Raw genomic sequence first — 27775 nt, 5'->3', positions numbered from 1 at the left:
CTACTGGCCGGAGATAACCAGCCAAGGGCTCTCCACTCCGCGAAGCGAGCCAGGACGCGCCCCTGGCAGGAATGTGTGGACTAAGCAGCAGCTCAGGCCTTGGCCCTGATCCCAGGAAAGAAGAGCAAGGGGCTTTCCACCTGCCCCCTGCGTAATCCGGGGCCGCAGGCCTCTCGGGTTCCTCCCGCGCGTGCCACGTCTCCTAGCCCCGCCTCCTAGCCCCGCCCCTAGCCCCGCCTCCGCTGCGCGCCTTCCCCCGCCCCGCCCCTCGCGCTGGACGGGCTCGCTCCCGCGCCGGGCGCACGGGCGGGGCGAGCCGGCCGAGGCGGAAGCCGGAGGGGCACCCTGCCGCGGGGGCGAGCGCGCAGGCGCCTTCTAGGAACCCGCAGCACGCGCGAATCTCAACTGCGGAGGGCGGCGGGGTAAGGCGGGGATCCAGGGCTTCTGCACCATCCGGCTGGGTGGGGAGGGGCTGGGGACTCGCGCCGCGCCGCGAGCCAGCACGGAGCTGCGCGCAGCTGGCGGCCCGGCTCCCAGGTCCTGTTCACTGAGAAGGGGGCTTCCAGGCCTCGCAGCCTAGCCTGCAGGCGCGCTGGGGCGTGGGGGTGGGTGGGTGTGGACGCGGTGACAGTGGTGGGACCCCTTGGCTAGAGCGGCGTGGCCCCCTGCTCCTGTGGTACACTGAGAGCCTGGCCCGCTGGAGAAAGCCGGGGGGACGTCAGGAGGGGTCCCTTTTGCAAGACGTGCTCACCCGCGATAGCAGCACTCCCTGGGTGTTGTGTGCACCTTGGGGGAAGGACCTTGCAGACCGAAAGGAACAAATTCTTCCTTGGGAAGTGGACGGCCGGCTTTTCGTAAGTCCAGACGCGCTCTTAGTGCAAAGCAGGACCGAAAACTCAGCCGCCAGCGTGGCAACTTCCTGGCCCAGTGGATGGTTTAGAAAGTTACTGTATTTTGCAAGTAATAAAGGGCCCCTTTTACTCTTCAAGGAGAAGAGTCTCACATAACATCTTTAACCATTAAGGGCTCAGGAAAACTAGGGACCTCCCCATTTTACACGTGAAGATCGCCATTCTGCAAATATAGGACTGTCCTAGCCGGTTTGGCTCAGTGGATAGAGCGTGGGGCTATGGACTGAAGGGTCCCGGGTTCGATTCTGGTCAAGGGCACATGCCCGAGTTCCGGGTTCAATCCCCAGTTGGGGGCGTGCAGGAGACAGCTGATCAATGATTCTCATCACTGATGTTTCTCTCCATCTACCTTCCTTTCTGAAATCAATAAAAATATATTAAAAAAATATAGGACCGCCCCCTATGGGATGAGATTACATTCATTGTTGAACCCATCCTAAGTTAAGTTGAAAATATTGTAAGTTGAAAATACATTTAATACCCTAAACTACCCAACATCATCGCCTAGCCCAGTGGTTCTCAACCTTCCTAATGCCCTGACCCTTTAATACAGTTCCTCATGCTGTGGTGACCCCCAATTTCATTGTTACAATTGAACATAATTAAAGCATAGTGATTAATCACAAAAACAATATGTAATTATTATTTTATTTTATTTTTTAAAAATATATTCCATTGATTCTTTTACAGAGAGGAAGGGAGAGAGATAGAGAGTCAGAAACATCGATGAGAGAGAAACATCGATCAGCCGCCTCCTGCACATCTCCCACTGGGGATGTGCCTGAAACCCTGGCACACGCCCCTGACCGGAATGGAACCCGGGACCCTTCAGTCCGCAGGCCGACGCTCTATCCACTGAGCCAAACCGGTTTCGGCAACAATATGTAATTATTTATGTGATTTTCGATGGTCTTAGGCAACCCCTGTGAAAGGGTCTTTCGACCCCCAAAGGGGTCGCGACCCACAGGTTGAGAACCGCTGCTCTAGACAGAACAATGTTCTTTCAACATGTCTCTTTTGTTGTTTTTTTCACTCAGAAATATTTGCTTGTAAAGGCAGATCCTTACTTTATCTTTAGATGTATTGAGTCCCATTTAACAGGGAGAGCTACCTTTGAGGTATATTTCCTAATTAGAGGGCTAAGGAATAAGGAACTTAAAACTACCCCCTATCCTTCATGCCCCCACCCCCACCACCCAATTCTTCATCTTCCTATTTGGTTTAATGAGTTCATTGTTACTAGTACAAGTACTGTGCTCAGCTAAATCTTGGTATCCTTTTTTCCTCCCCTGCAGGCTACTTCTTCATAGACATAAAAAATCAGTATTTGTTTGGAAACGAAGCATCACTTAAAATCCTCTCCAACTCCTAATTCCAAGGAATTGATAACATTCTCTGATCAAGAAGAGAAGTGACTGACAGCTGTTAAAAGTATTCTGGCACTGGTCCCATTTTTTCCCTCCCTACATTTGAAGAAACATGGAGAAATGGTACTTGATGACAACTGTGGTCTTAATAGGACTAACAGTACGGTGGACAGTATCTCTTAATTCTTATTCAGGTAACACATTTTTACTGTTTAAAAAAATTGATAAATATTCCTTTGAAGAGTTTTCGTTTGTTTATTTGATTTTTGGTGATAGTTTATAGTTTTCCTGAATGGGATAGAGAAGAATTTCAGGTTTTATTGGTGTGGTCAAGAAAATACATTTAATCATGTAATTCTAATAAAAAGAATTTATATAAGAGCTAAATAGAGGCATGGCCTTTGTGACCTGAGAAAACAAAAATGTATTCTAACTGGGGAGATGACAAAATGAGAAACTTTGATGTACTAGACTTTGAAGACAGAAATGAGCTATTACTTCAAGGGGGCTTTTATCTATGGAGGTTTTTATTGTTTGTTCATTTGTTTTAGGGTAGAGAAGGCATGTTATTAGATTGAAAGGAAGAGATGAGTGGAGAAGAAGATTGAGAGTGATGTGAGAGAAAGGGAGGGAGAATTGATGGAGTGTGGACCAGGCGATTGAGATGGGATTAAATTTAACCCTGTGAGTATTTATTTAGCACTTCTCATGTTCCAGGCACTTTGCTAAGTTCTAGAAATACAGGATGAATATCCAGTACTCACAGGGCCCACATTTTTGTAGATAAGTGGTCACAACACAACATGATAATTATAACGTAGAAGTCTGTGTGAGGTACAAAGGTAACAGAGGTGGATGATCAGGATCCATTAGAGAAGACTTCTTGGAGATGACGTTTGAGTTCAGATTTGAAGGATGAGTTGTATTTGGGTACATTTTAGTTATGTAAATAAAGGTGAATTTTGAGAGGTGGAATTTGTGCGGGGGCACAAGAACGCATAAACCCATCTTCAGCTGGTCACAGAGTTAGACTCCAAACTTCGTACTCCAGTGCAGCTTTCTAGTGAACTAGTCTGGGCCAGTTGCAAGACTCCTTTTTTCTTGGCTAGAACCAAAATAGGCAGGTCCTTTTTGTCTTGTTTCTCTCTAAGCTCACACCCAACCTTAGATGTAGAGCAAAGCAAGGGCAAAGGATGAACTAGAAAATATTTATGCCAATTCCCAGAGCGAATTTGATCTAGGTCATCCATTCTACGCCTTTCTGATATTGAGGCAATTTCCAAGTGGAAGGATTCCAGTGACTTTACATCTTTCACATTTGGTAGCATTAAATTTTTGAATGTCTGCTAGGCTACAGTGTATGAAATGATATTTATTGTAGTTTTAATTTGAATTTCCTTCATTGCTAAATGTATTTAATTTGAATTTAATTCATTTCTGAAAGATTGAGTATATTTTTGTGATTATTAGCCTTTTGTGTTTTCTGTGATATTTGCTTATGTCATCTGTACATTTCTATTAGATTTTATTCTTGTATATAGTCTATATTTTTGTTGTTTTTTTTCTTTATGTGTTTTTATATTCTGGAAGCTAACCTTTGTACAAGTTGCAAATATCTTCTAGTTTATGGCTTATGTTTTCACACTTTAAGATGTCTTTTGATGAACAGAAGTTTTTTATTTTTTTTTTAGGTTTTCAATGAAATTTCTATTTATTTACTTTTAAATGTTCCAATTACAGTTGACATTCAATATTGTATTAGTTTCAGGTGGACAGTATAGTGGTTAGACATTTATATAACTTACAAAGTGATTTTCCTGATAAGTGTAGTACCCACCTGACATCATACATAGTTGTTACAATATTATTGACTATATTACCTTTGCTGTACAGGAGTTTTTGATTTAAGGTAATGAAATTTATCAGTCTTTTTCCTTTATGATTTGTGCTTTTTTTTTTTAAAAAAAATATTTTTTTATTGATTTCAGAGAGGAAGGGAGAATTAGAGAGAGACTGAGTGATCTGTGCTTTACTTTTTTTGTATCTTTAAGAAATCCTTCCCTACTCCTAGGAAGATCACAAAGATATTTTCCTAAAATTTTCTTCTAAAAGTTTTAAGATTTGCCTGGCCAGTGTGGCTCAGTGGTTGAGTGTCGACCTATGTACCAGGAGGTCACAGTTCCATTCCAGGTCACGTCACATGCCCGGGTTGCGGGCTCGATCCCCAGTGTGGGGCATGCAGGAGGCAGCCGATCAATGATTCTCTCTCATCATTGATGTTTCTCTTGAGCCTCTCCCTTCCTCTCTGAAATCAATACAAATATATTAAAAAACAAACAAAAAGTTTTAAGATTTATCTTCCTTATTTATCTCCTTAGAATTGAATTTTGTGTATAATGTTTAAAATTTTTTTTCATATGTATAATCAGTTGTTCCAACTCATGCATTGACTAGCCTATCCCTTCCCACTCATCTGCATGACCAGTCCTGTATTAGTTTTCCATATATGCATGGGGTCTGTTTCTCCATTTTGGTCCATTGGTTGTTTCAATACTGCGGTGTCTTCTTATTGTAATTTTACATTAAGTCTTGATATGTTGTGAGGCCTGTCCTCCCTCCTGGTAGTTCTGCTTTAGGAGGGTCTTAAATGTCCTGGGCTTTGCTCTTTCTTATTATAATAGGTAGATTTCCTAAAAATGCCCCCCTTCTTCCAAGATGTCCTGCCCTAATCCCCAGAACTTGTGGACGTGCTGAGTTCTCACTTGGGAGTGATTATGTTTTTTACATAACATAGTAGCCTTTATGATAGGGAGACTGCATTGGATTGTCTAGGCATGCACAATGTAATCACACCAGCCCTTAAAAGCCCAGAACTTTCTCCAGCTAGTGGCAGAAAGGAATTCTAGAGAGACTGGAAGCATAAGGACTAGACGCTTGCTGGTTTGATAGTGGAGAGAGTCACGTGAAAAGGAATACGAGGGGCCTCTAAGTTGCGGAGAGGAGCCCCCAGCTGGCAGCCAGCAAGGGAACTTCATACCCGTAACTGAAAGGACTTGAATGACGCTGAGAGCCTGAATGAGCTTGGAAGTGGATTCTTCCCCTGCCCTTCAGATAAGAGTCCAGACTGGTTGATGTATTATTTTGGTCTTGTGAGACCCTGAGCAGAGAACTGAGTTAAGTCCACACAGACATCTGACCTACAGAACTGTGAAATTATAAAAGAATATTGTTTTAAGCTGCTAAGTTTGTATTAATCGTTATACAGCAATAGAAAGCTAATATACACATATATGTCTTTTTAAAAATCAGATTGTCAAATCCAGTGAAAAACCCTGTTGGGATTTTGACTGGAATTACATTCTTCAATACTTTCGTTTAATGTAGGGGGGATTTGGCAATCATTAGCATAGTGGGGCTTCTAATTCATTAAGATGGTATGTTTCTCCATTTATTTAAGTCTTCTTTAATGCTTTTCAATAATAAAATTTTATAATTTTTTTTGTAAGAGTCTTATACATCCTGGCCCTGGCCGGATAGCTCAGTTTGTTAGAGCCTCCTCCCTGCATGGCAAGGTTATAGGTTCAGTCTCCGGTCAGGGCACATAGAAGAAGCAACCAGTGAATGCATAAATAAGTGAAACAAAAAGTCAATGTGTCTTTCTGTCTTTCTCCCTCACCCTTCTCCTCTCTCTATAAAAATCAAATAAATAAACAGATGAATAAATAAATGTCTTGCATACCCTTTCTTAGATGTGTTCCTAGGTATCATATATATTTTTTTCCTCACCATTGCAGATACGGTCTTTTTAAAAGTTGCTTTTCTAAATGCTTGTTGTTGGAGTATAATACGTGGTTGACTTCTTATGTTTGGCAGATTTCTAAACTCTTATTATTCTAATAATTTATCTGAAGGATCTTTCTATGTAAAAAAACTAAAATGATCTGGAACTAATGACAGTTTTATTTCTTACTTTCTACTACTTAATATTTTTAATATCTTATTTTTTTATTGTTAAGACCTTATTACAATATTGAATAGAGTAGTGATTCAGGCATCTTTATCTTGTTCCTAATTTTAATGGGTGCTTTCCATTCATGATTGAGTATGTTTTTGTTCTGTCTAGCATTGAACCAACCTTGCATTCCTAGAATAACGCTATTTGCACATTAGCACCTGTATTCGCTATCTGAAAGAAATCTGAAGATTTTTGCTTTTACCAAAAAAGGTGTTTACCATACTAATGTAGGTCTTTTATAAAAGGAAAGTGGGGTAACATGAACTTTTGGAAAGTGGGGAATAGATACGCTTCGCTTTAAACCATTTCAGCTTATGAAAGTTTTCATAGGAATGCTCTACCTTTGGATAGTGGGGGAAATTAATATAACCTTATTTTTTTTTAAAGGTATATTGCTAGATTTTAGCATCTATGCTCTTAAATTGTCCCACAAGAAAGTCAGTAGAACAAGATTACTTTTGGAATACGATATAAGAAAAGTAGTGTTCTTACACATTAGAATATTTGTAGGTGGTGATTCTCCCCTTTATTATAAAGAATACTAGAGGCCCAGTGCATGAATTTGTGCACGGGTGGGGGGGTCCCTCTGGGTGCCCTGCAGGGATTGGGCTGAAGCCCACAGTCCAACACCGCCTGCAGCTCCTATCTGCTGTTCCCGCTGATCCCGGTCGCACTGTGCCTGCCATAGGCTCGCGCCTAATCAGTCCCTTTAGCATTCACATGTGAATAACTTCTGTATCATGGGAGGCTGGGAGAATTAATGAATAAGTATGACATCTGTGATCGTACTAAGATTTTTTTCCCCTTTATTAAATACAATACTTTTGGGGGGGCTATAATTTGTTTTTAACATGCTTATTTTAGTTTGCTTATTGTTTATCTTGTTTTCAGACTGTAATTAGGAAACACAGGAATGGAGAAGCTTAGTATTAGTTTATACTTCTTTTTTGGAAATGTACATATTGGGTAGGGAAACTTATGTACATTGTAATTTAAGTTTTTTTAAAAAATGTATACCCCTTACATATTTACAATATACCCTTTACATAAGTGCTGCTTATATAATTAGTTTTTATAGACCCAAACATATTGAATAAATATTGCTTGTTGCTTTTATTTATTTTTGCTTGTTGATTTTGAACAAATCTTGGAGAGGAGACAAATTCTGATTTTAGTATTGTTTGTAGAGTTTTACAGTTCCTTTACACTTTGATCTAAAATGTTACCAATGTCTTTAGAACAAATAGCAGCACTTGAACCAATTTTAATAATCTTTTTTCCAAAGCTCCATTGGCTGTTTAGAAAGAGAAAGTTATAAAGAATCATTTTGTTTGCAAAATATTAATTATTGTTGAAGTATGTCTGTGCTCTGTTTAGTTGGTTAGTTTTTCTCAGCTTATTTCTTACTATTTGTAATGTTTCTTTTTACTCACCAGGAACATATAAAAGGGGATTTTATTTTGGAAAATTTTAGCCAGATTTTCTTCTCTTAGAATGTTTAAAATTTCAATGTAAAGGCAAGTAGTATGTATTGTTTTTAAAGAAACTACTTGTGTGTTTTGTTTTAATTCTAAAATTATTTTGAATGATTCAGCAGTTTATAAAATGAATATTTAAGTGGTGCTTAAGCCCATTTTCCTAAGAATGAGATAAAATTGAAGCTTTGTAATATACATTAGTGTGTTTTTTTTATGTAATTCTGAATCTCATGTAAATGAATTTGTGGAAGTAATCACAATGGAAGGAATCCTTTTTGCCCTTCCCAAGTGAAGCTCCCATAGGTACAGTTGGGTTGTCCTCCTGGGTTGCTTTAAGGGCACTTTAGCCGTTTTAAAAACTTAAGTACTAATTTCATAGCCAGTGTCAGCTGAATTTATTGAAGTAGGTCAGACTCTGGATAGAAACTTGTTTCTCAACCCTAAAGAGAGTCATTATCCATTCTTCTATTTATTAGAGAATGGTAATAAATTCTTCCACATTGACCACAGTCTAGACTAGAGCAATTTCAGAAAATCTAGAAAGCCGGATTTTTTTCAGGTATAAGAAATTCCTTTAGATTCTCTCTGACTTTTACTATCCCGGTGGACCACAAATAAGCAAATAAAAACAAAACAAACAAAAAAATCAACTCTTTTCCCCTATAGACAATGGCTGTATTTCTGAAAAACAGGAGAACACACTCACTTCTATAAAATACACCAGCAAAAAAATTAATTCAATGGGGAATTATTTTACTCTTTAAAAAAGTGTACGTTATTCTCCCCCTCAGTTGATTGAGGCAGTTTTTAATGGAAGTATGTACTATCTGCCTACCAGTATATTTCCTTTGAACTCTAGAAAATCATACAAATTAAAATTCTTATTTGGGTAGCAATTAGGAAATAGTATAGTCATATGATACTGAAAATGTAAGTATTGTGAAGGCAATAATTAATGATCAATATGTTTTTAATTTATAAGGGAAGAGTTCATGGAGAATTTGGAACTTAAGATGATTTTTGAAGGTTGGATTTAAGTTGATGTATGAGTAGGGGGTAGGCAGCATGAACAGAGGCTTAGAATTTCAGTGTCAGACAGTAGCTTAAAGATGTTTTTGGGCAAGAACCAATATATGGGCAAAGTAGCCGAGGCATGATTAATTGGTCTGCCATAACAAATTGCTTAATGTTGCACATCGAGTAAGTGGAAAATCAGGAACTGAAATCTTTTTTTTTAAATAAATATATTTTTATTAATTTCAGAGAGGAAAGGAGAGGGAGAGAGAGAGATAGAAACATCAATGATGAGAGAGAATCATTGATCGGCTGCCTTCTGTATGCCCCCTACTGGGGATCGAGCCTGCAACCCAGGCATGTGCCCTTGACCGGAATCGAACCTGGGACCCTTCAGTCCGAAGGCCAATGCTCTATCCACTGAGCAAAACCAGCTAGAGCAGGAACTGAAATCTTATTTTTTTAAAATTAATCCTCACCGGAGGATATTTTTCCATTGATTTTTAGAGAGAGTGGAAGGGAGGGAGAGAGAGAGAAACATTGATGTGATGGGTTGCCTTCCACCTGGGTCCTATCTGCAACTGAGGTTACGTGCTCTTGATTGGAATCGAACCTAGGACCTTTTAGCCTACAGACCAACGCTCTATCCACTGAGCCAAACCAGCTAGGGCAGAAACTCAGATCTTTTGAGAATACAAAAATGGACAAGATACAGTACTTTCTGAGAGACAGAGGCGCGCTCGCACGTGTGTGCGCGTGCGTGTGTGCGCGCGTGTATGTGTGTGTACGTACATGTGTCTATGTACTAATTCTACTTAATGTAGTGTTTTAAGCTGGACAAAATCTGGGTTGGATTTCAGAGAGCAGTAATATATCATTCTCCAACAAGGCACACCTTCCTTAGGGATTAATGACTGTATTTGATTTTCACTTGCTGATTAAAAAAAACCTATGACTAGACTATATCTCTTTGGGCCTTTTCACAATTTTATGGTCAACTGCTAGTTAAATTGTGGGTGTTTACTATTTACTAAGTGGAACTATATGTCATGTTATTGTTATTTTTATTTTTTTTATTGATTTCAGAGAGGAAGGGAGAGGGAGAGAGAGAAACATCAATGATGAGAGAGAATTATTGATTGGCTGCCTCCTGCACGCCCCACACTGGGACTGAGCCTACAACCCGGGCATATCCAACCATGACCTCCTGGTTCATAGGTCCATGCTAAACCACTGAGCCATGCTGGCTGGGCTCTTTATGTCATTTTAAATGATTTAAGGTTAATAACCTACTTAGCAGAGTAGGAGCTAAGAGCCTGGATTATGGAGCCAGTCTTCCTGAGTTCAGATCCAGACTGTGCTACTGAATACCTGGGTGACCATTGCTGCTGTTTCATCACCGCTGTTTTTCCAGCTGTAAAGTGGGGGTGATAACTTAGTTCACTGTTGTATTGGCATGTAGTAGGCACTATAAATTGTTAGTTATTAAAGATCCACTATTACTCTATTTGCAATTTTGAAATTAAAAAACAAGCTGTAAAGCACCAGTTTCTATGTAACTCATTTGACAGCAAAGCTTTGACCTACCTAATGTCTTTGTAATCTGTGTCTGTTCTTGGTTCTATACTTACCCTTAAGTTATTTATATTTAGTTTATAAAAACCCTCTTTCAAATACAGATATTTATTATTATTATTATTTAATGATACTTATTGGACATTATATGATAGTCTCATGAAATAAAAATAAACTTGGATATATTAAATTAGTATTATGAGCTAATTAATAACTAATTAACATTAATAGCTAATGTTAACAATATTTATTGAATGTTTACTGTGTGCCAGGTACTATCCGGTGCTTTTTCTATCTGTTGTCTTCTTTATTCCAATGGCCTTCTAGGTAGGTAGTGTTGATCCTGTAGGCTGAGGTTAGGGAGGCTAAGGAATTTATTTGCCTGCGGCCGCACAGTCACTCAGTGTGCTAGCAGTGCTAGGATTCAGACCTCATCTGGCTGACTCTTTTGGTAACTTGTGTTCTTTTCCTCCACCTACACTGCCTCTATAATTTAGAAATCTTTCATAAGGAAATAAAAATCTCTGATGTACTAAAATATATTGTTGTTTTGCTCTTTTTACTTTTCATCTTAGGTGCTGGAAAACCCCCTATGTTTGGTGATTATGAAGCTCAGAGACACTGGCAAGAAATCACTTTTAATTTACCAATCAAACAATGGTATGGGCAATTTTAACTTGATTATATTATTTAAAGATATTTAAATTAGATTCTTTGAAGATATTTAAAAGGAAAATCATGCTAGAAGGGTAAAAGACAAGAAAATTTAGATAAAAATGTTTTAACTTATCTGACATATCTTTTCATTTTAATTAAATTAAATGAGACAAGATGTTAAATATAATCTATGTTCTGAATATTGATTAATTGATGCTTTTTCTTTTTCTTTTTTTTTTAGGTATTTTAACAGCAGTGATAACAATTTACTATATTGGGGATTGGATTATCCACCTCTTACAGCTTATCATAGTCTTTTATGTGCATATGTGTAAGTTTTTCTTCCTTAATGTAACTAAATATTTATGTCCTTAGCAGACTTAGTAGAAACAGTAGGATCTGGCTTTGTTGAATAGAGGAGAGATTGTAGCTACTATTGTATTATGTTTGTAAAGAAAGCACTATACCTTTCTTTGCAGTCGGGTTGTAAGAAAGTTAACTATCACTTTGAACATTTTTATAATTCCTTTGGAGGACAGGCTAGAAAGAAAGGTGAAAATTAGCTTTGTTTTGAAGTGGAGTTGTTACCAATTATGCATGGACAACTGAGAAATATGTCTAATATGGTGAGTTGTGCATAGGAAAGCTTTTTTTCTGGAATGGCCTGAAGTATATGAAAAATATGGTATTCTGACTAATCTGTCAAGTTAGAAACTAGAATTACTGTAGTGTTTCACTTGTGATTTAAGATCAGGATTGGAATTCCTTCTTTTACAGAAATGGAGTGGTTTGTTGAAGATTAGGAACTTCGGTTTGGTGGAGACCCAGTTCTACTCTGTAGTGCTATTCCATTTCACACTTGAAGTGTGTCCGCAGAAATTTGAGGAATTTCACAGTATCTTCCAAATTTCAAATTAATTGTTTTACTATTTCCTATTTTGTAAAAATTAGTTTCCTGGATTAAAAACGAGTTCCAAAACTACATGATAATCAGTTATATTTTTGCAGTGTTCAGGGTAATGTAATATAATTGAAACTTAATTTATCTTTAACCATTATGTTTAGTTTTATGCAATGATTTGTGATTAATAGATATTTATTATAGCTGATTGTTGTGATAACTGAAAAGATTATAAATTATAAAACACTAGAAGCCCGGTGCACGAAATTCATGCACTTGGGGTTGGGGGTAGTCCCTCCGCCCAGCCTGTGCCCTCTCGCAGTCTGGGAGCCCTCAGGGGATGTCCGACTGATGGGGAATGCCATCAGTCGGACATCCTTAGTGCTGTCATGGAGGCAGGAGAGGCTCCCGCCACCATTGCTGTGCTCGCCAGACGTGAGCCCGGCTTCTGGCTGAGCAGTGATCCCCCTGTGGGAGTGCAGTGACCACCAGGGGCAGCTCCTGCATTGAGTGTCTGTCCCTTGGTGGTCAGTGCGTGTCATAGCGACCAGTCATTCCACCATTCTGTCAATTTGCATATTAGCCTTTTATTATATAGGATGATCCTCTGGTCAATACTAGCATATTGTTCTTTATAAAATATTAGAGACCTGGTGCACAAAATTTGTGCAGGGGAGGGGGAAAGGGAGAGGTCCCTCAGCCTGGCCTGCACGCTCTCACAATCCGGGACCCCTCGGGGGACATCCCTTTCGCAATCTGGGACCTCTGGCTCCTAATTCCTCACCTGCTTTCCTGCCTGATCGCCCTAACCACTCTGCCTGCCTGCCTCATTGCTCCTAACCACTCACCTCCCTGCCTGGTCGCCCCTAACCACTTGCCTACCTGCTTGATCACCCCTAACCACTCTGCCTGCCTGTCTGATTGCCCCTAACCACTCGCCTGCTTGCCTGATCGCCCCTAACCACTCACCCTCCTGCCTGACCACCCCTAATTATTCCCCTGCCTGCCTTTTCACCCCTAACCACTCGCCTGCCTGCCTGATCACCCCTAACCACTCTGCCTGCCTGCCTGATCACCCCTAACCGCTCGCCTGCCTGTCTGATTGCCTCTAACCACTTGCCTGCCTGCCTGATCGTCCCTAATTGCTCACCTGACTGCCTGATCACCCCTAACCATTCGCCTGCCTGCTTAACCACCCCTAACTACTCCTCTGCCTGCCTTTTCACCCCTAACCGCTCGCCTGCCTGCCTGATCACCCCTAACCACTCACATGCCAGCCTGATCACTCCTAACTGCATGCCTGCCAGCCTGATCACCCCTAACCGCCTCTGCCTCGGCCCCCACTGCCGCGGCTTCATCTGGAATGATGTCCGGAATGATGTTCGGAATGAGTTCGGAAGGTCGTTTGGCTGTCCAGTCTAATTAGCATATTATACTTTTATTATTATAGATGTGCTTAATAAGTGAAATGTCACATATCAGATTGTTTTTACACTGGAAGAATTGCCAAGGTAGGGTTCTTACCCATGTTACAAGGTTTCATTGGGAGATAAGCAAGGCAGACTCGGTTTTTTAGCTTAAGTCCATTTTACATGATTAAATAAAAAGACTCACATATCAGCCTTGACTTGATCACTTTATAAGAGCAGTGGCCACTTCTCAAAATAGATTCATATGTCCTCAGATATCCTTATTGCTAAAAATGATGGGGAATGAAGTGCATATATATATGCTTTGATTTGCAGGGCAAAGGTTATAAATCCAGATTGGATTGCTCTCCATACCTCACGTGGATATGAGAGTCAGGCACACAAGCTCTTCATGCGTGCAACAGGTAAAAGAACAATAGCTATTGAGTGCAAAATTTGACTTTCAAACATTTTTTGAACTGGTCAAAGGTTCTGTTATTATTCCTACTTACTTTTAAAATTGTACAACTACACATATGCATATATATGTAGATTTCAAAATATATTTGTGAGCTAAAAGAGAAAAGAGTAGAAAGGAATAATTCTGGAAGCTTTACATTGATTATTCTACTTAATAATTTGAATACCCAGTGAGGTAAATTCTATTATTATACTTATTTTAAGGTGAAGAAACTGAGGCACAGGTAAGTGAGATTAATAGCTCACTTTAGGTCTGATAACTATAAATTGAAGTTTTAGTTGTTTAGGTTGTTGCGTTAATATCCTAATTCCAAATCCCTTTAGACTTTTTCTTAAAGTAAACTTTACAGTCATATCTCATTCATTGTTTTGCTGTCCATTGTTGCTAAATTAATCCACTCGACAGATGTTTGTTGAGCATTTATTGTGTGCTGTTCTAAAAGCTTTACACGATTTATACTTTAACTAGAGGCCCAGTGCATGAAATTTGTGCCCTCGGGCAGGGGGTCCCTCAGCCTGGCCTGCGTCCTCTCGCAGTCCAGGAGCCCTTGGGGGATGTCTGACTGATGGCTTAGGCCCGCTCCCTGGACATCCTTAGTGCTGCTGCGGAGGCAGGAGAGGTTCCTGCCATTGCTGCTGCACTCACCAACCATGAGCCCCTCTTCTCGCTAAGCAGTGCTCCCCCTGTGGGAGTGCACTGACCACCAGGGGGCAGCTCCTACGTTGAGTGGGATTGAGCCAAAACCGGCTCTCCGATGTCCCCCGAGGGGTCCCGGATTGCGAGATGGCGCAGGCCAGGCAGATGGACCCCACCAGTGCACAATCAAGGCCAGAGAGGGACATGGGAGGTTGGCCAGCCAGGGAGGGGCCATGGGAGGGATCCAGGGCGTATCTGGCCCATTGCTCAGTTCTGATCATCCGGACCCCAGCGGCAAGCTAACCTACCAGTTGGAATGTCTGCCTCCTGGTGGTCAGTGCACGTCATAGCGAGCGGTTGAGCAGCCTTAGCATATCATTAGCATATTATGCTTTGATTGGTTGAATGGACGACTGGAGGACCAGACCCTTAGCATATTAGGCTTTTATTATATAGGATGCTAGCCTGGACCTTTTCCTCAATTAGTCTAAATTTGGTAGAGTTCTCTTTACTGTTCATCCAGGCATGGAATCTCAGGCCCAAGAGATATCTGTTTTGCCTGTCTTTTCCTTTCCCACACCATTCCCCTTTCTCCACAGTGCTTTAGTCCCCTCTGAACTACATACTCACCACATGACTATTTAGTGTCTGATCTAATACCTATGCCTGCAGGGAACTCACTCTCTTTAGAGACTATTTTGTTTTCAGAGAGCCCCAATCATTGAAAATGCCCTTCTTCTATTGAACTTCCACTAGGTATTTTAGGTTCCATTTCCTTGGGCTACATCAAGCATGTCAAACTCATGGCCCATGGGCTACATGCCTTATTTACTTAGCCTGTATTAGCCTTTAAGTTTGATATGCTTGGGCTACATAGAACAAGACTGGTCCTTTATATACTTAATACCCTAAAGACATTTGAAGTCACCTTTTCCCTGAGGAGGTTCGACATCCTCAGATCCTTTAGTTATTTCTTAGATGACCTGTTTGCTGAATGCGATTACGGCCTTGAGGCCTCTGGTTGTGCTACTTGGAATATGTTTCAGTCTGTCAGTGTCATCTTAAACGTGGCATCTGGAGCAGAAAATAGATTACACACATATAACACTGACAGTTTTCTGTCATTTACCTTATTCTGGACACTGTATTTAGTGTCCAGAAAAAATAGGCTTTTTGGATAGGCTGTGTTGTACTGTTGAAGAACTTAATGTACAGTATTTGTTTTTCTTTGTTCTAAAAGGATTGGATATTCAGAATTATGAGTTGCTTTATGTTAAAAACTTTTTTTAGTTTCTTTTTCACCTGGGGCTCTCAAGTTCTTTATATGCATGAATTAGTAAAGGTTTATGTATTTTTCTTTTTAATTAATCCTCACCTGAGGACATTTTTCCATTGATTTTTAGAGAGAGTGGAAGGGAAAGGAAGAGACAGAGAGAAACATCAATGTGACAGAGACATTGATTGGTTGCCCCTTGCATGCACCCTGACCAGGGCCGGGGAACCTGCAACCAAGGTACGTGCCTCTGAGTGGAATCGAACCGGGGACCCTTCAGTCCACAGGCCGACGCTCTATCCACTGAGCCAAACCGACTACTCTAGGACTGAAGTTAATGTATTTTTAAATAATATTCTAAAAAGATTCTCCTATGCATTGATTGCCACATTTGAGGTATTCTTCACAGGAGAAAATTTGGAGTATACAGATAGTAAAACAAAACAAAACAAAACAAAAAAACAAGGTTGTCTCTGCTTGCTTTGAGTATTCTTAATTTTTAAAAAAATATATACTGTATTGATTTCAGAGAGGTAGGGGGAGGGAGAGAGAGAAACATCAATGATGAGAGGGAGACATTGATTGGCTGCCTCCTGCATGCCCCCTACTGGGGATCTAGCCCACAACCCAGGCAGGTGCCCTTGAGGGGAATTAAACCCGGGACCCTTCAGTCCGCAGGCTGACACTCTATCCACTGAGCCAAACTGGCTAGGGCAGTGGTTGGCAAACTGCGGCTCAGCAAACCGCGGCTCGCGAGCCACATGCGGCTCTTTGGCCCCTTGAGTGTGGCTCTTCCACAAAATACTGACTTCTGCGCATGGGCCACGAAGTTTCAATTGCACTGTACGTGCACGCCTGCATGTGGTATTTTGTGGAAGAGCCACACTCAAGGGGCCAAAGAGCTGCATGTGGCTCGCGAGCCGCGGTTTGCCAACCACGGGGCTAGGGCATTGAGTATTCTTAATTTTTAAGTTCAAGTCAGAGCCAAGAGAGAATTTATTTTGGATACACCTAATTGATTCACTGTGTGAATATTTTAGAGAAAATTAAAAGAGTGTAGTACTGTATTAATTGAAATTTGGCAGAGGCCCTGCTCAGTGTGGCTCAGTTGATTGGAGTGTTGTCTCATACACCGAAAGGTCTTGGTTCGATTCCTGGTCAGGGCACATACCTAAGTTGTGGGTTCCAGTCCCAGTTGGGGCGTAGGAGAGGTAGCCGATTGATGTTTCTCTCTCCTCAGGTGAGGAATTAAAGAAAAAAATGGCAAAATTAAGGGAATGGAAAGGGCTCACATGTGAGGGACTTGTGCAGAGTGGGTAGGAACTGTGGGTTAATAGAATTCACACTTAAGGATGGAGGGAGGGAGATGATAAATACATCATTATAGCTCCTGATGGTCTCACAATTAAAATAATTTGCTTGTGTCTCTTTTTTTAGTGTTAATTGCTGATTTGCTGATTTACATACCTGCAGTGGTTTTGTACTGTTGTTGTTTAAAAGAAATGTCAACTAAGAAAAAGGTAAGTTTTAAAGCAACCTGACATCTCATCTCTGAAATATTTTATTAGCTTTACTATTGAGTATGAAGCTTAAGGAAGCCATGCTTTTGGGAATAGATACTAATAGGGAATAGTCTATATCTGTCAATTAATTTTCACTTAGAAAACATCAATTTACCTTAATTATTTTAATGTCCAACTATAGTAATAAGATGCGTTGAATTTTAGAAGTTATATACTACTGAATCATGGCAGCATGTTGAATTTATTGCTTAGCTGGTAAATCTGAATTTCTATCATTTACCTTATTCTGGACACTGTGTTTAGTGTAGTGCAAGAAAAAAAATAGGCTTTTTGATAGCTCTATTGTACTGTTGAAGAACTTCATGTACAGTATTTATTTTTCTTTGTCTTAAAAGGGTTGGATATTCAGAATTATGAGTTGCTTTTATGTTAAAAACTTGTGAGGATGACTAAACTGAAAGGTATTTTGAAAAGTTGCTATGTAGCCTCACAATCACAGTCAACAAATACTCTTTTTGGTGATTTTATATAGATTAATCATTGGATTAACTTCTCTGACCTGTGTATCTAAACGTGCTTTCTCTGACTAACACCTTCTAGTGATTTCCTTTTTACTGAGGCATCCTATCCATGAAATATCACCTCCATGAAAACTATAGTGTTTAAAGAGTTGTTTTATAAAAATGCAATTTTTTGATAACTGGAAGGTAAGAGGGGGAACATTTGCTACTGTGTTAAGTGAAACTACACTTTTACCCTGTTTGATTCAAGTAACAGATTACTCTCTTAATTCATAATATCTGTCTTTACAGGTTGCTAATGCATTATGCATATTGCTGTATCCAGGCCTTATTCTTATTGACTATGGACATTTTCAGTATCCTTTACTAATTTAGAAATGAAGCTAGATGCATGCCTATTAGGAAATCTAGACTCAGTGTGTATAATGTTATCATTCAGTAATATCTTATTTGCTAGGGTACTTGCTTATATAAACTACTAGAGGCCCAGTGCACAAACATGCATGGGTGGGGTCTGGCTGGCCCATCCCGATGGGGGCCAATCGGGGCCGGGCTATTAGGAGGGCGGGATGTGGGAGGTTGGCTGTTTGACCCTGCATGTGATCGTGATCGGGGTTGGGGGGCCGATTGGGGGCTGGGCCAGCCAGGGGTCAGGGTCGGGGAGGGGCAGGGGAAAGGCCGCAGCTGTCTGGGGGGAGGGGCCATGGGTGGTTGGCTGGCCAGCCCCGCCCCCGATTGGGGTGGGGGGGGCCAAAACTACACTTGTATGCCTCCTGAGTACTTCTTTCTCCTCCTTTCCCAGAGATAGCTAAGTGCTAATACTGCTATCCCCTCCCCCCCTTTGAACTTTATATATGAGAGACAACACACTAGGTATTCCTTTGTGTTTGGTGTTTTAGGTTCAACATTTTGTTTGTGAGAGTTATTCTTGTAGTTGTATGTAGCTGAAATTTGTTCAATTACATTGCGTTATAATATTCCATTGCAAGAATACACATAATTCTATTACTGATAGACATTTGGATTGCCTCCAGGTTTTGGCTGTGATGAATTTGCTGCTATGATTACTCTTATAAATGTCTCTGTACACATGTAAATATATTTTTTTATGAGTGGAATTGCTAAGTTACAGGGTATGCACATGCGTAATTTTAGATATTTCCAACTGGTTTTTAAGCATGGTACACCAGTTAACACTTCCATTAGCACTGTGTCAAAGTTCTAGGTGCTCATCTTCATCTGTTGTCATTCCTTGTTATTTTCACATTCTGGCAAACATGTAGTGGTATCTTCTCTGTGATTTGAATCAAACTTGAAGCTTTTGGGATTATGTCAGTTTATAGTGACACATTTTTAACCACTATGTACTTTACTTTCCTGATTTGTAAAGTGGGCATAAGAATAACCCTTACTTTGTAAACCTTTTGAGAATGAAGTGAATTAATATTTATAAAGCATTTAAAGCAGTACTTGGGAAGTATTAAGTATTGTATAAATATTTGTTGCTATTATTATCTGACATTACTGCTGCTGCTGCTGTTACTATTTTTTATTTTGGTGGCTCTGAAATTTCACAGTGATTGCTTAGGCATATGTATTTTGACAGTTGTTTTGGACACTCTATGGGCCATTCATCTTGAAGACTCATGTTCTTCAGTTCTGGGAAATTCTCTTATATTATTTCTTTGATAATTTTCTCACTTCATTCTTGAGCTGGTTAGAGGTTAGGTCTTTCATCTCCATCTTGAGCATCTCTTTGTCTTTATGGTTTGGGAGATTATCTCTAACACTTCTATTACGTTTCATTTGTTTTGTTAAGCATATCTTAAATTTCAATTCACTCCTTAATTTTTCCCTTACTATTTTCTTAATTATTTCCATTCTTCCAGGGTCATTTTTTTCCCCTTTTCATTTTGGTCTTAGGTTTTTCTTCAATGTCTATTTGATCCAAGAGTATTCTAATTTAAGGGTAAGACAGAAGAAAAAGCTACATGTGAGCTCTTTATTTATTTGATCCACTGTAGGTTAAGTGGGCAGGGAGCTGGCCAGTACATTGTAGGATCCTTAAATTTCAGGGTGTGGAGGGCTTTGTACTGTAGTGTTAATTTCTCCACTAGCTGTCCCAGATGGCTTGTTCCATTTTTTTGGAGAAATATTCCTTCTTCTGTTGCCTGGGGTGGTAAATGGTTTGGCTGCCAGATAATCTTTGCACAGGAGTGAGGTGGGATTTGATTTTTCCATCTAGGGATTTTCAGTTAATCCTCTTGTTTTCTTTTCAAAATATTGCTCAAGCCCTCTAACTTACTTGGTGTTTCCAGAGTTCTCCAGGGGCTTGCAGGGTAGACTGGCTCCTTGCTTGCCTAAGCTTCCTCTAGGCTACGGCTTCATTCATCCTATTTTATTTGTTACCACTTTTCTGTCTTCTTTCTGGCTTCTAGAAATGTGTTGAAATCTTGATCTCCTGTAGCCCAACTTCCTGTTCTCTTTATGGCTGTGAGTTTATACTTTAAAAAAATTCTCTATCTTAAGGGGGTTTAGGGAAGGAGAGGAGGTAAACATGAGTGCCTAGCTCACTATTTTGGACTGAAAATTTAATGGTGATGTTGTTTTAATATAACTGTTATTTGTTTATAATCAAGCATTTATATTTATACTGATGCATATTTATAGAGAAGTATAGTGATATCAGTAAATTTTATGTTTTTTTAACTTTTGAAGCATCATTTTATAATAACTGAAATAGTCTAGCAGAAACAAAGCTATGTGTTAACTATTTGGAGTTCTTTTAAAGCTAAACAAATCAGGTGCTGTGTTTAACACTAGATTTTATATATTTGAGGCCATTATTTATAATTTCAAATGTTTATATACATCCAATAACTTCAATTTCTATTTAAGTTAGCTTTCATATCTCTTATTTTTAAATTGTGTAAGAAATACACTCTATAAAGTGCAAGATCTACCTCTTTTAATTACTGAGATAATTTCCTTGACACAGGGACAGATATAATTCTGTGAGTCTTGGCTTTGCTCTGTGGGGTGTTCTTGGAGTATCTTGTCACTGGGACCTGCTAGGATCACTGGCATTTTGTTTAGCTATAAATTACAAACAGATGGAACTTTACCATTCCTTGCCCTTTTTTTGTTTTCTACTTGGCAAGTGTTTTAAAAAAGGCCTCAAAGGAAAAGGGTGAGTGGCTTCTAAACACCAAAATTTTACAAAGTACTCCCGAGAATGTATGTGGCCTGCTTACCCGGAGGAAGGTGGCCTTTCACCTGGCCTTTCGGTGATTTCTTACTAATGTGTTGACTATGGGGAGAGTAGGAAGAGAGAGTGTCATGTTCTACATTTACTTTAAATCTTCCTAACTAGAAAAATATTTTGATCAATGTACATTTCCTGTAGGTGATGTGGGTTGGTTTGTTAGAGCATTGCTGTAGGATTTCATCCATTTAAGAGCATGTTAGATTACATAGTTATTAGAAATATAACCCTGATTTGACATTTGTCTTCATGGCTACATAGGAATGACATCTAAGTTAAATGTTAATTAGGATGGTGACAGTTTTTTTTTTGTTAGAGCAGTGCAGATCTTTTTTAAAAAATGATTTTATTGATTTCAGAGAGAGGAAGGGAGAGAGAAAGAGATAGAAACATCAATGAGAGAGAAACATCAATCGGCTTCCTCCTGCTCTCCCCCTACTGGGGATTGAGCCTGAAACCCAGGCATGTGCCCTGATTGGGAATGGAACCTGCAACCTCTTGGTGAATGGGACAACGCTCCATCAACTGAGCCACACCTGCAGGGCGGAGAAGTGCCCATCGTAATGGTTTTGAATTTCTTAACCCTGATTTGAGTAGACTCCCATCTTAAACCCATGTCAGTGGCATGGATTTACCATTACTATACACTTGCATTTATTATATCTAGCGTGGTTCAGCTTTTCTCAGAAGTATTAACTTCTTGGCTCACGGTTGCCTTTGCTTTTGTTCCAGGTTTGTGCTGTTAGTTAAGCTGGCGTGCACTGTTGTGGCTTCCTTCGTTCTCTGCTGGCTGCCGTTTGTTACAGAAAGGGAGCAAACCCTGCAGGTCCTAAGGAGGCTCTTCCCAGTGGGTCGTGGATTATTTGAGGCACGTGTACACTCTCCTCTCACGGCTTTCTGCCACCTCCCCTGTGACCGCTGGGATTTCCTGTAGAAGACCCTCAAGGGAATAGTAACTTCAGCTGCTCTCTTCTCACCATCATTCCTTGCCAATTATTTAATTCAGTGTAAACCTCTAGCTCAGCTGGCATGTTCTAGTACATTACATGCATTGCTAATATTTATGCCATCATGAGATCCATAATCCAATTACACATTTTTCTAATGAAAGGGGTCCAGAATGAAGACAGCATGAGAAGTTGCAGCTACAGAGTTAAGAGCTCTGTAATTTCTTTGGTTTATTTTCTCTTTTTAGTCTTAGGAAATTACTTTTTAAACTAATAATCATGTTTGCTTCAGAAAGATCTCCTAATTCCTTATGAGATATATAAATACAACCTTCACCCACAGTAATTTCTAATGAGAATCTTTCATTTCATTTAATGCTAGCTTAATCACTCTTGTTAAACTTTAATTACATGGGTAATTTGATGATTTAGATTTAGTAATTAAATTAAACCATTTTTCTGAAACAAAAGGCCCTTTTAATAAAGTTAGACAGAAACAACATATTTATAGATAATTTGCTTTTGAATAAACATTTCTTTTAAAAAGAATTAGAAAAGCATATTATATGTATATGTATATGTGTATATATATATATATATATATATATATATATATATATGTAAATTTCTAATATATAGATTTGATCTGTAAGGAGATGGACCCAGCATTTTGAGACTAAGAGAATTTGGTTTTGTGAAGGAACAAGAATGCGCGACTTGTATGTTGATGGAGACCCTGCTGCTGATACTGATAATCATAAACAGTCACTATTATTATCACCACTTACTAGGTGCCAGATACCTCACATGATTTTATTTGATCCCTACAATAGGTCTGAGGTATCTATTATACCCACTTTACAGATCAGAAAACTGACGTCATGTAGGTAGTGTGTGGCAGAGCTGTGAGTCGAACTTTGAAAATTGTGCTCCTATCTTCTTTATATTTTTCTAACCTGAACACTTACTAGTATATAAAGAAAAGTTTGAGCCCTGGCTAGTGTGTTCAGTGGTTAGAGCATTGGCCTGCACATCGAAGGGTTGTGGGTTTGATTCCTGGTCAAGGGCACATACCTGGGTTGCAGGTTTGATCCCCAGCCTTGGCTGGGGTGCATGCGGGAGGCAACCAATTGATGTACATCAATTTCTCTCTCCCTCTCTCTCCCTCCTTCCATCCCTCCCTCCCTTCCCTCCCTTCTACTCTCTCTGAAAAAGCAATGGGGGAAAAATATCTTCGGGTAGGATTTAAAAAAAAGAAAAGTTTGATTCTCCTTGTAAGCTGCCTGGTTATTTGCTTTGCCTTCTGTTTAAGAGGTGGCATTTAGCATGGTAAACATAAAAATGGATATTAATATGTTTGGTGGTGTTGCAGGTCGCCTCCATTCCCTTGTTGCTCTCAGAATCTGAAGAGCATTTTTTTTTTATCTTACGGAGGGAAGAAGGGTGGTACAGCTGTCAGTGGTAGTTACTTTCTGGTTGTTTTGCCTACACAGCTGTGAGTCAAGCAGCTGTGTAGAGGATGGGTTTCACGAACAGAGAGCTGTAGTTACAAATTTAATTTTGAAAGTGATCCTAGCACAACTGCTAATGCCTTTAAACTTTTTGACTTATTAGCAATTAACTCTTGTCATTGCTAGTAGCTAGGAAGTTATATTAGATAATTTCAGATGTGTGATAAAACAGGTCACATAATATGTGTTCTACACACTAGGAAAACAAAAATATTCTAGAAACATTTTCAAAGATGAATAACTTCCTTATTTAGGGATAGTGTGCTGTTCTTAGAAAAATATGAAGTATTTCTTGGGAATGTCTAGATTAGGGTTGGGTAGTGACTTAGATAAACTCCCATTGCAAAAAAGTGAAAAATGCTTATCTGTGTGTGTACATATGCATTAGAGAGTTTAATCAACTTATAAAATTGTGAACAAAAGCTTTACATCTCACAAGTTTATTTAGGACTGTACTTTGTGGAGTTTGGTATTTCTTTCAATTATATCAGAATGTAAAACTAACAAATCTCTTTTAAGGATAAAGTAGCCAATATTTGGTGTAGCCTAAGTGTCTTTCTGAAGATCAAGAATATTTTGCCACATCACACCCAGATAAAAATCAGGTAAGAGTCACAAAGTTTGTATATAGTGTTTTGTATGCTTTCCTCTAAAAGTATTATGGTAACATCTCATTTATCTGGCATCATTAGGGAATGAGCTGGTCTTTGTTAGTGAATTTTCCACGTAACATTAATCTGTCCCTCTGTACAACAAAACTCTTCTATTTGATATATTTTATGTGAAAATCTTCCTGGATTGTTACCTACTTTTCTCCTCCTTAATTGGTGAGTATGCTCACCATGATTGAACATATGTTGGAAGAGTTGTGATTTTCAGTGATGTATCAGTCAGGGTTCAACTAAAGAATGAGGAGGGGATCAGTGTGTGTGTGAGAGTGTGTGTGTGAATTTGCTATGAGGAATTGGCTTATACAATTGTGAGGGCTGGCTAAGCAAACTGGAAGTCCACAGGCATTCAGGAAGGAATATTTAACCCTTTGCGGTCGTATGTCTGCTCTCAGCCACCACAGCAAGGAACCGTACGAATCCTAACTCTATTCATTCATGTATCAGTTCATAATTTCTCTGAAAGCTCTTAAGTGTCTAAGCGACCTTGTCACGAACCAAAACATTGCCCCGACAAATCGGAGATATCGAAACTCAATATAAACAAACGAGGTCGTTCCACACTCGCCATGTAAAACACCGTGGCGAGTCAGTCGCCTTTTGAGGGTGAAGAAATCGACAAGCTTTGGAGATACTTCGCAGAATTTCAAATAAAGCTTTACAAGTTACGTTTAACTGTATTTAGGCATTCTCGCCTGTTAAGATATTTCGAAATAATACTCCAAAATGGCAAAAAGAAAGTTACCGAAAGAAGTGTACTGCGAATCTGAAAGTAACGATGAAGAGTTTTATTTTGGCAGGAAGACCATCGGCCTCAGATAAAGATGAAAGGCTTAATGGGAAACTGCATGTATTGCGGCACTGTGAAGGTGTGAAAAGTAAAGATTGCTCTGTATGTTCGAACAGAAAGATTAGGGGCAGAAGACGCCAAACTAATTATTTTTGCGATACATATAGTCGAAAACCAGGACTGCATATTAGAGACTGCTTTCAAAGATACCACACAATGGAGAAATATAAAATATAATTTTTACATCAAAACATGTTATTGAAACACATTATTGTCTAAACATACATCTAATGTTCAAAAAAGAATTAATAATTCTTGTTTATCCTTCATAATCTTGCATGTTATGTATCACTGCTCTTTCAATGGAAATTAATTCCGACCAGTACGACACCCATGTCCAAATTTAATACGACCGCAAAGGGTTAAAGGGAAGGAAGAGCGATTCAGACCCAGCTGCTGTTGAGAATCTCTGAGTTTAGGGAAGGCCTAAGCCCTTTTACTGGTAAAGGGCTTCTAACTGATTGAGTCAGGCGCACTCAAGACTATCTTCCTATCGATTAACTTAAAATCAGCCGAAACCGGTTTGGCTCAGTGGATAGAGCGTCGGCTTGCGGACTGAAGGGTCCCAGGTTCGATTCCGGTCAAGGGCGTGTACCTGGGTTGCGAGCACATCCCCGGTGGGGGATGTGCAGGAGGCGGCTGATCGATGTTTCTCTCTCATTGATGTTTCTGACTCTCTATCTCTCTCCCTTCCTCTCTGTAAAAAATCAATAAAAATATATTAAAAAAAAAATCAACTGATTAGGGACTTTTGTTAGTTCTGCAAAATCTCTTCCCAGCAGCGCCAAGACTAGTGTTTGAATAACGGGGCAAAGCAGTGTGTGTGCTGCCTCCCTCTCCCATCCAGTCCTTTCACGAATATCCCTTATAGCCCGTGTAACGAGGGATTGTAGTTCTTCGGAGCCAAGCTGACACACCACAAAGCCACCCAAAGTGGGAAAATCAGTTACTGTATGAGTTATGATCCCGTGTCAGGGCTTTCGGGGCTGCGTGCCGTGGTACCACATGGCTCCAGATGGCTCTGCTTACGGAGTTCTCCCCTGCCCACCAGCCATCACTAGAAGCTCTAGCAGCTTCTGGCTTGTTTTTTCATTTTATTTACCAGGTGCTTGAAAATCAGATAATCAACTTTGTGAATTGAGGGCCTGAGAGATTCTCTTAGAGTACATTTTATCAATGTTTCTGTTACAAATAGAGCGTTGTCTCTTTATACTTGGTTATGTCTTCTCATTTTGAGTCTCTGATAATGAATATTTAGCTACCTTTCTTTTCTCTAAATGAGACTAAATAGTAAAATAACATAAGCAGCACTTACTACTATAATGTTTTGTTCTGTATTATATAATTATGTATATGTTGAAGAGCGTACATATTTCAAGGTGTGGATTTTATTTAAATTTTATTTAGTCTTAAATTTAAAAAGTAAAAATAACCTTTAATTTGAAGTCAATTTAAGTTGATAAGTAATGTGATCCTTATATTTAAAAAAGTATTTGTTTTAGCTATAGGCCTTTACAAAGATAACAAGTATTTTATTTTTATTCATTTTTTAGTTTTTGTTTTACATTTTTGAGCCTGCTTCCTGCATGTATAAAATTAATACTTCAGCCCTCTCCCAAAGGATTCAGATATACTCTGGTAAGTTTCTTCTTACTTTAGATACTTAATTCTTGCTGTAAATAATCTTTTAAAAATAGAGATAATTATTTGCTCTGAACAGGAGGCTTTATTGGGTTGGAACATTCATTTATTTGATGAACATTTATTGAGTGTCTGACATACTTAGGTATTCTTTTTGGCACTAATTACACTTTCAGTTTAATTCAACAGTTATTTAAGTCCTGCTTTGTATTAGTCAGTGAGGGAATCCAAACAAGAAAACAGTGGTGATAGACATATGCTTAAATAATTATGTGATAGAGCAGATGGTGTTAAGTTCTATTTGGTACAGATTAGGTGCTATGACTGTGCGGGAACAGGAGCTATTACTTGGGGGAAGATGTTAGACAGCCTCTTAGAGCAAGTGGGATTGGAGACAAAGTTTGAAAGCTGGGCAAGATTTGGGATAGGAGGTTATATAGTAGAAGAGAATTCAAGACAGGAGGAAGAGCTTGAAGGTATAGAGATGAGAAACGATAGGGAATGCTCTGGGAACAGCTATTGAACATTGAAATGTGTGTGTGTGTGTGTGTGTGTGTGTGTGTGTGTAGAGGATATAGTCAGAGAGCAGAATCAAAAATGATCAAATTGTATAAGGGCTTGAATGTTAGGTTGAATAAGTTGGAGTTAGATTTGTGTGCAAGAGGAGCCAGAAAACGATTTCTAAGCAGGGGAGGGAACAGATTTCTGTTGTAGAAAGATGACTTGTGTCAGTTTGAAGGTGCATTGGTTCTATTTCCTGTAGTTTAGGGTTTCTCTGAGTGGGTTTACAAATCCCTCCAGGTTGTATTTCTGCGGCACTTTTACAATTTTGTTCCTGTGTGGATGGGCCTATAAAATGACATTTAAAAGTATCTTTTAATATGTCCAGAAAATTTGGTTTATGAAAACAGTAAGTCAGTGGACTTTAGAAGGGCACAACATTTTAGGAATTAGGGTTTTGATTCTGGGACTGCCACGTACTTACATTGCATTCTAAAAAACAAGCCATAACATAGCATACTGCTGAAATACTTCAAAAGTGCCTATCAGTACCACCATGGAAAAAAGATAGTTTCATGTTCTTCTTCTCTTTTGATTACCTTTTTATTGACGTTTTCTGTTGTTTGACTCT

The 27775-nt window shown here is 39.4% G+C and overlaps 1 protein-coding gene across 1 annotated transcript in view; it reads left to right on the top strand.

Moving 5' to 3' along the window:
• Positions 1 to 358: 358 nt before the first annotated feature.
• The window catches only part of ALG6 (ALG6 alpha-1,3-glucosyltransferase), a 35741-nt gene continuing 8324 nt past the window's right edge, over positions 359 to 27775 (top strand). Inside the window, exons 1-11 of the mRNA XM_081088075.1 lie at positions 359 to 422; positions 2207 to 2472; positions 10936 to 11020; positions 11259 to 11348; positions 13664 to 13752; positions 17155 to 17237; positions 18053 to 18117; positions 20766 to 20951; positions 21759 to 21894; positions 24004 to 24089; positions 26556 to 26640. Coding sequence (XP_080944201.1) covers positions 2391 to 2472; positions 10936 to 11020; positions 11259 to 11348; positions 13664 to 13752; positions 17155 to 17237; positions 18053 to 18117; positions 20766 to 20951; positions 21759 to 21894; positions 24004 to 24089; positions 26556 to 26640 — 987 coding nt within the window. The 5' untranslated portion in view covers positions 359 to 422; positions 2207 to 2390. The remainder of the gene's footprint in view (positions 423 to 2206; positions 2473 to 10935; positions 11021 to 11258; positions 11349 to 13663; positions 13753 to 17154; positions 17238 to 18052; positions 18118 to 20765; positions 20952 to 21758; positions 21895 to 24003; positions 24090 to 26555; positions 26641 to 27775) is intronic.

The sequence above is a fragment of the Myotis nattereri genome (assembly GCF_964212035.1).
Source record: "Myotis nattereri genome assembly, chromosome: 3".
Taxonomy (NCBI): domain Eukaryota; kingdom Metazoa; phylum Chordata; class Mammalia; order Chiroptera; family Vespertilionidae; genus Myotis; species Myotis nattereri.
The sequence above is the reverse complement of the archived record's forward strand: the minus strand, read 5'-3'. Positions and strand labels throughout refer to the sequence as shown.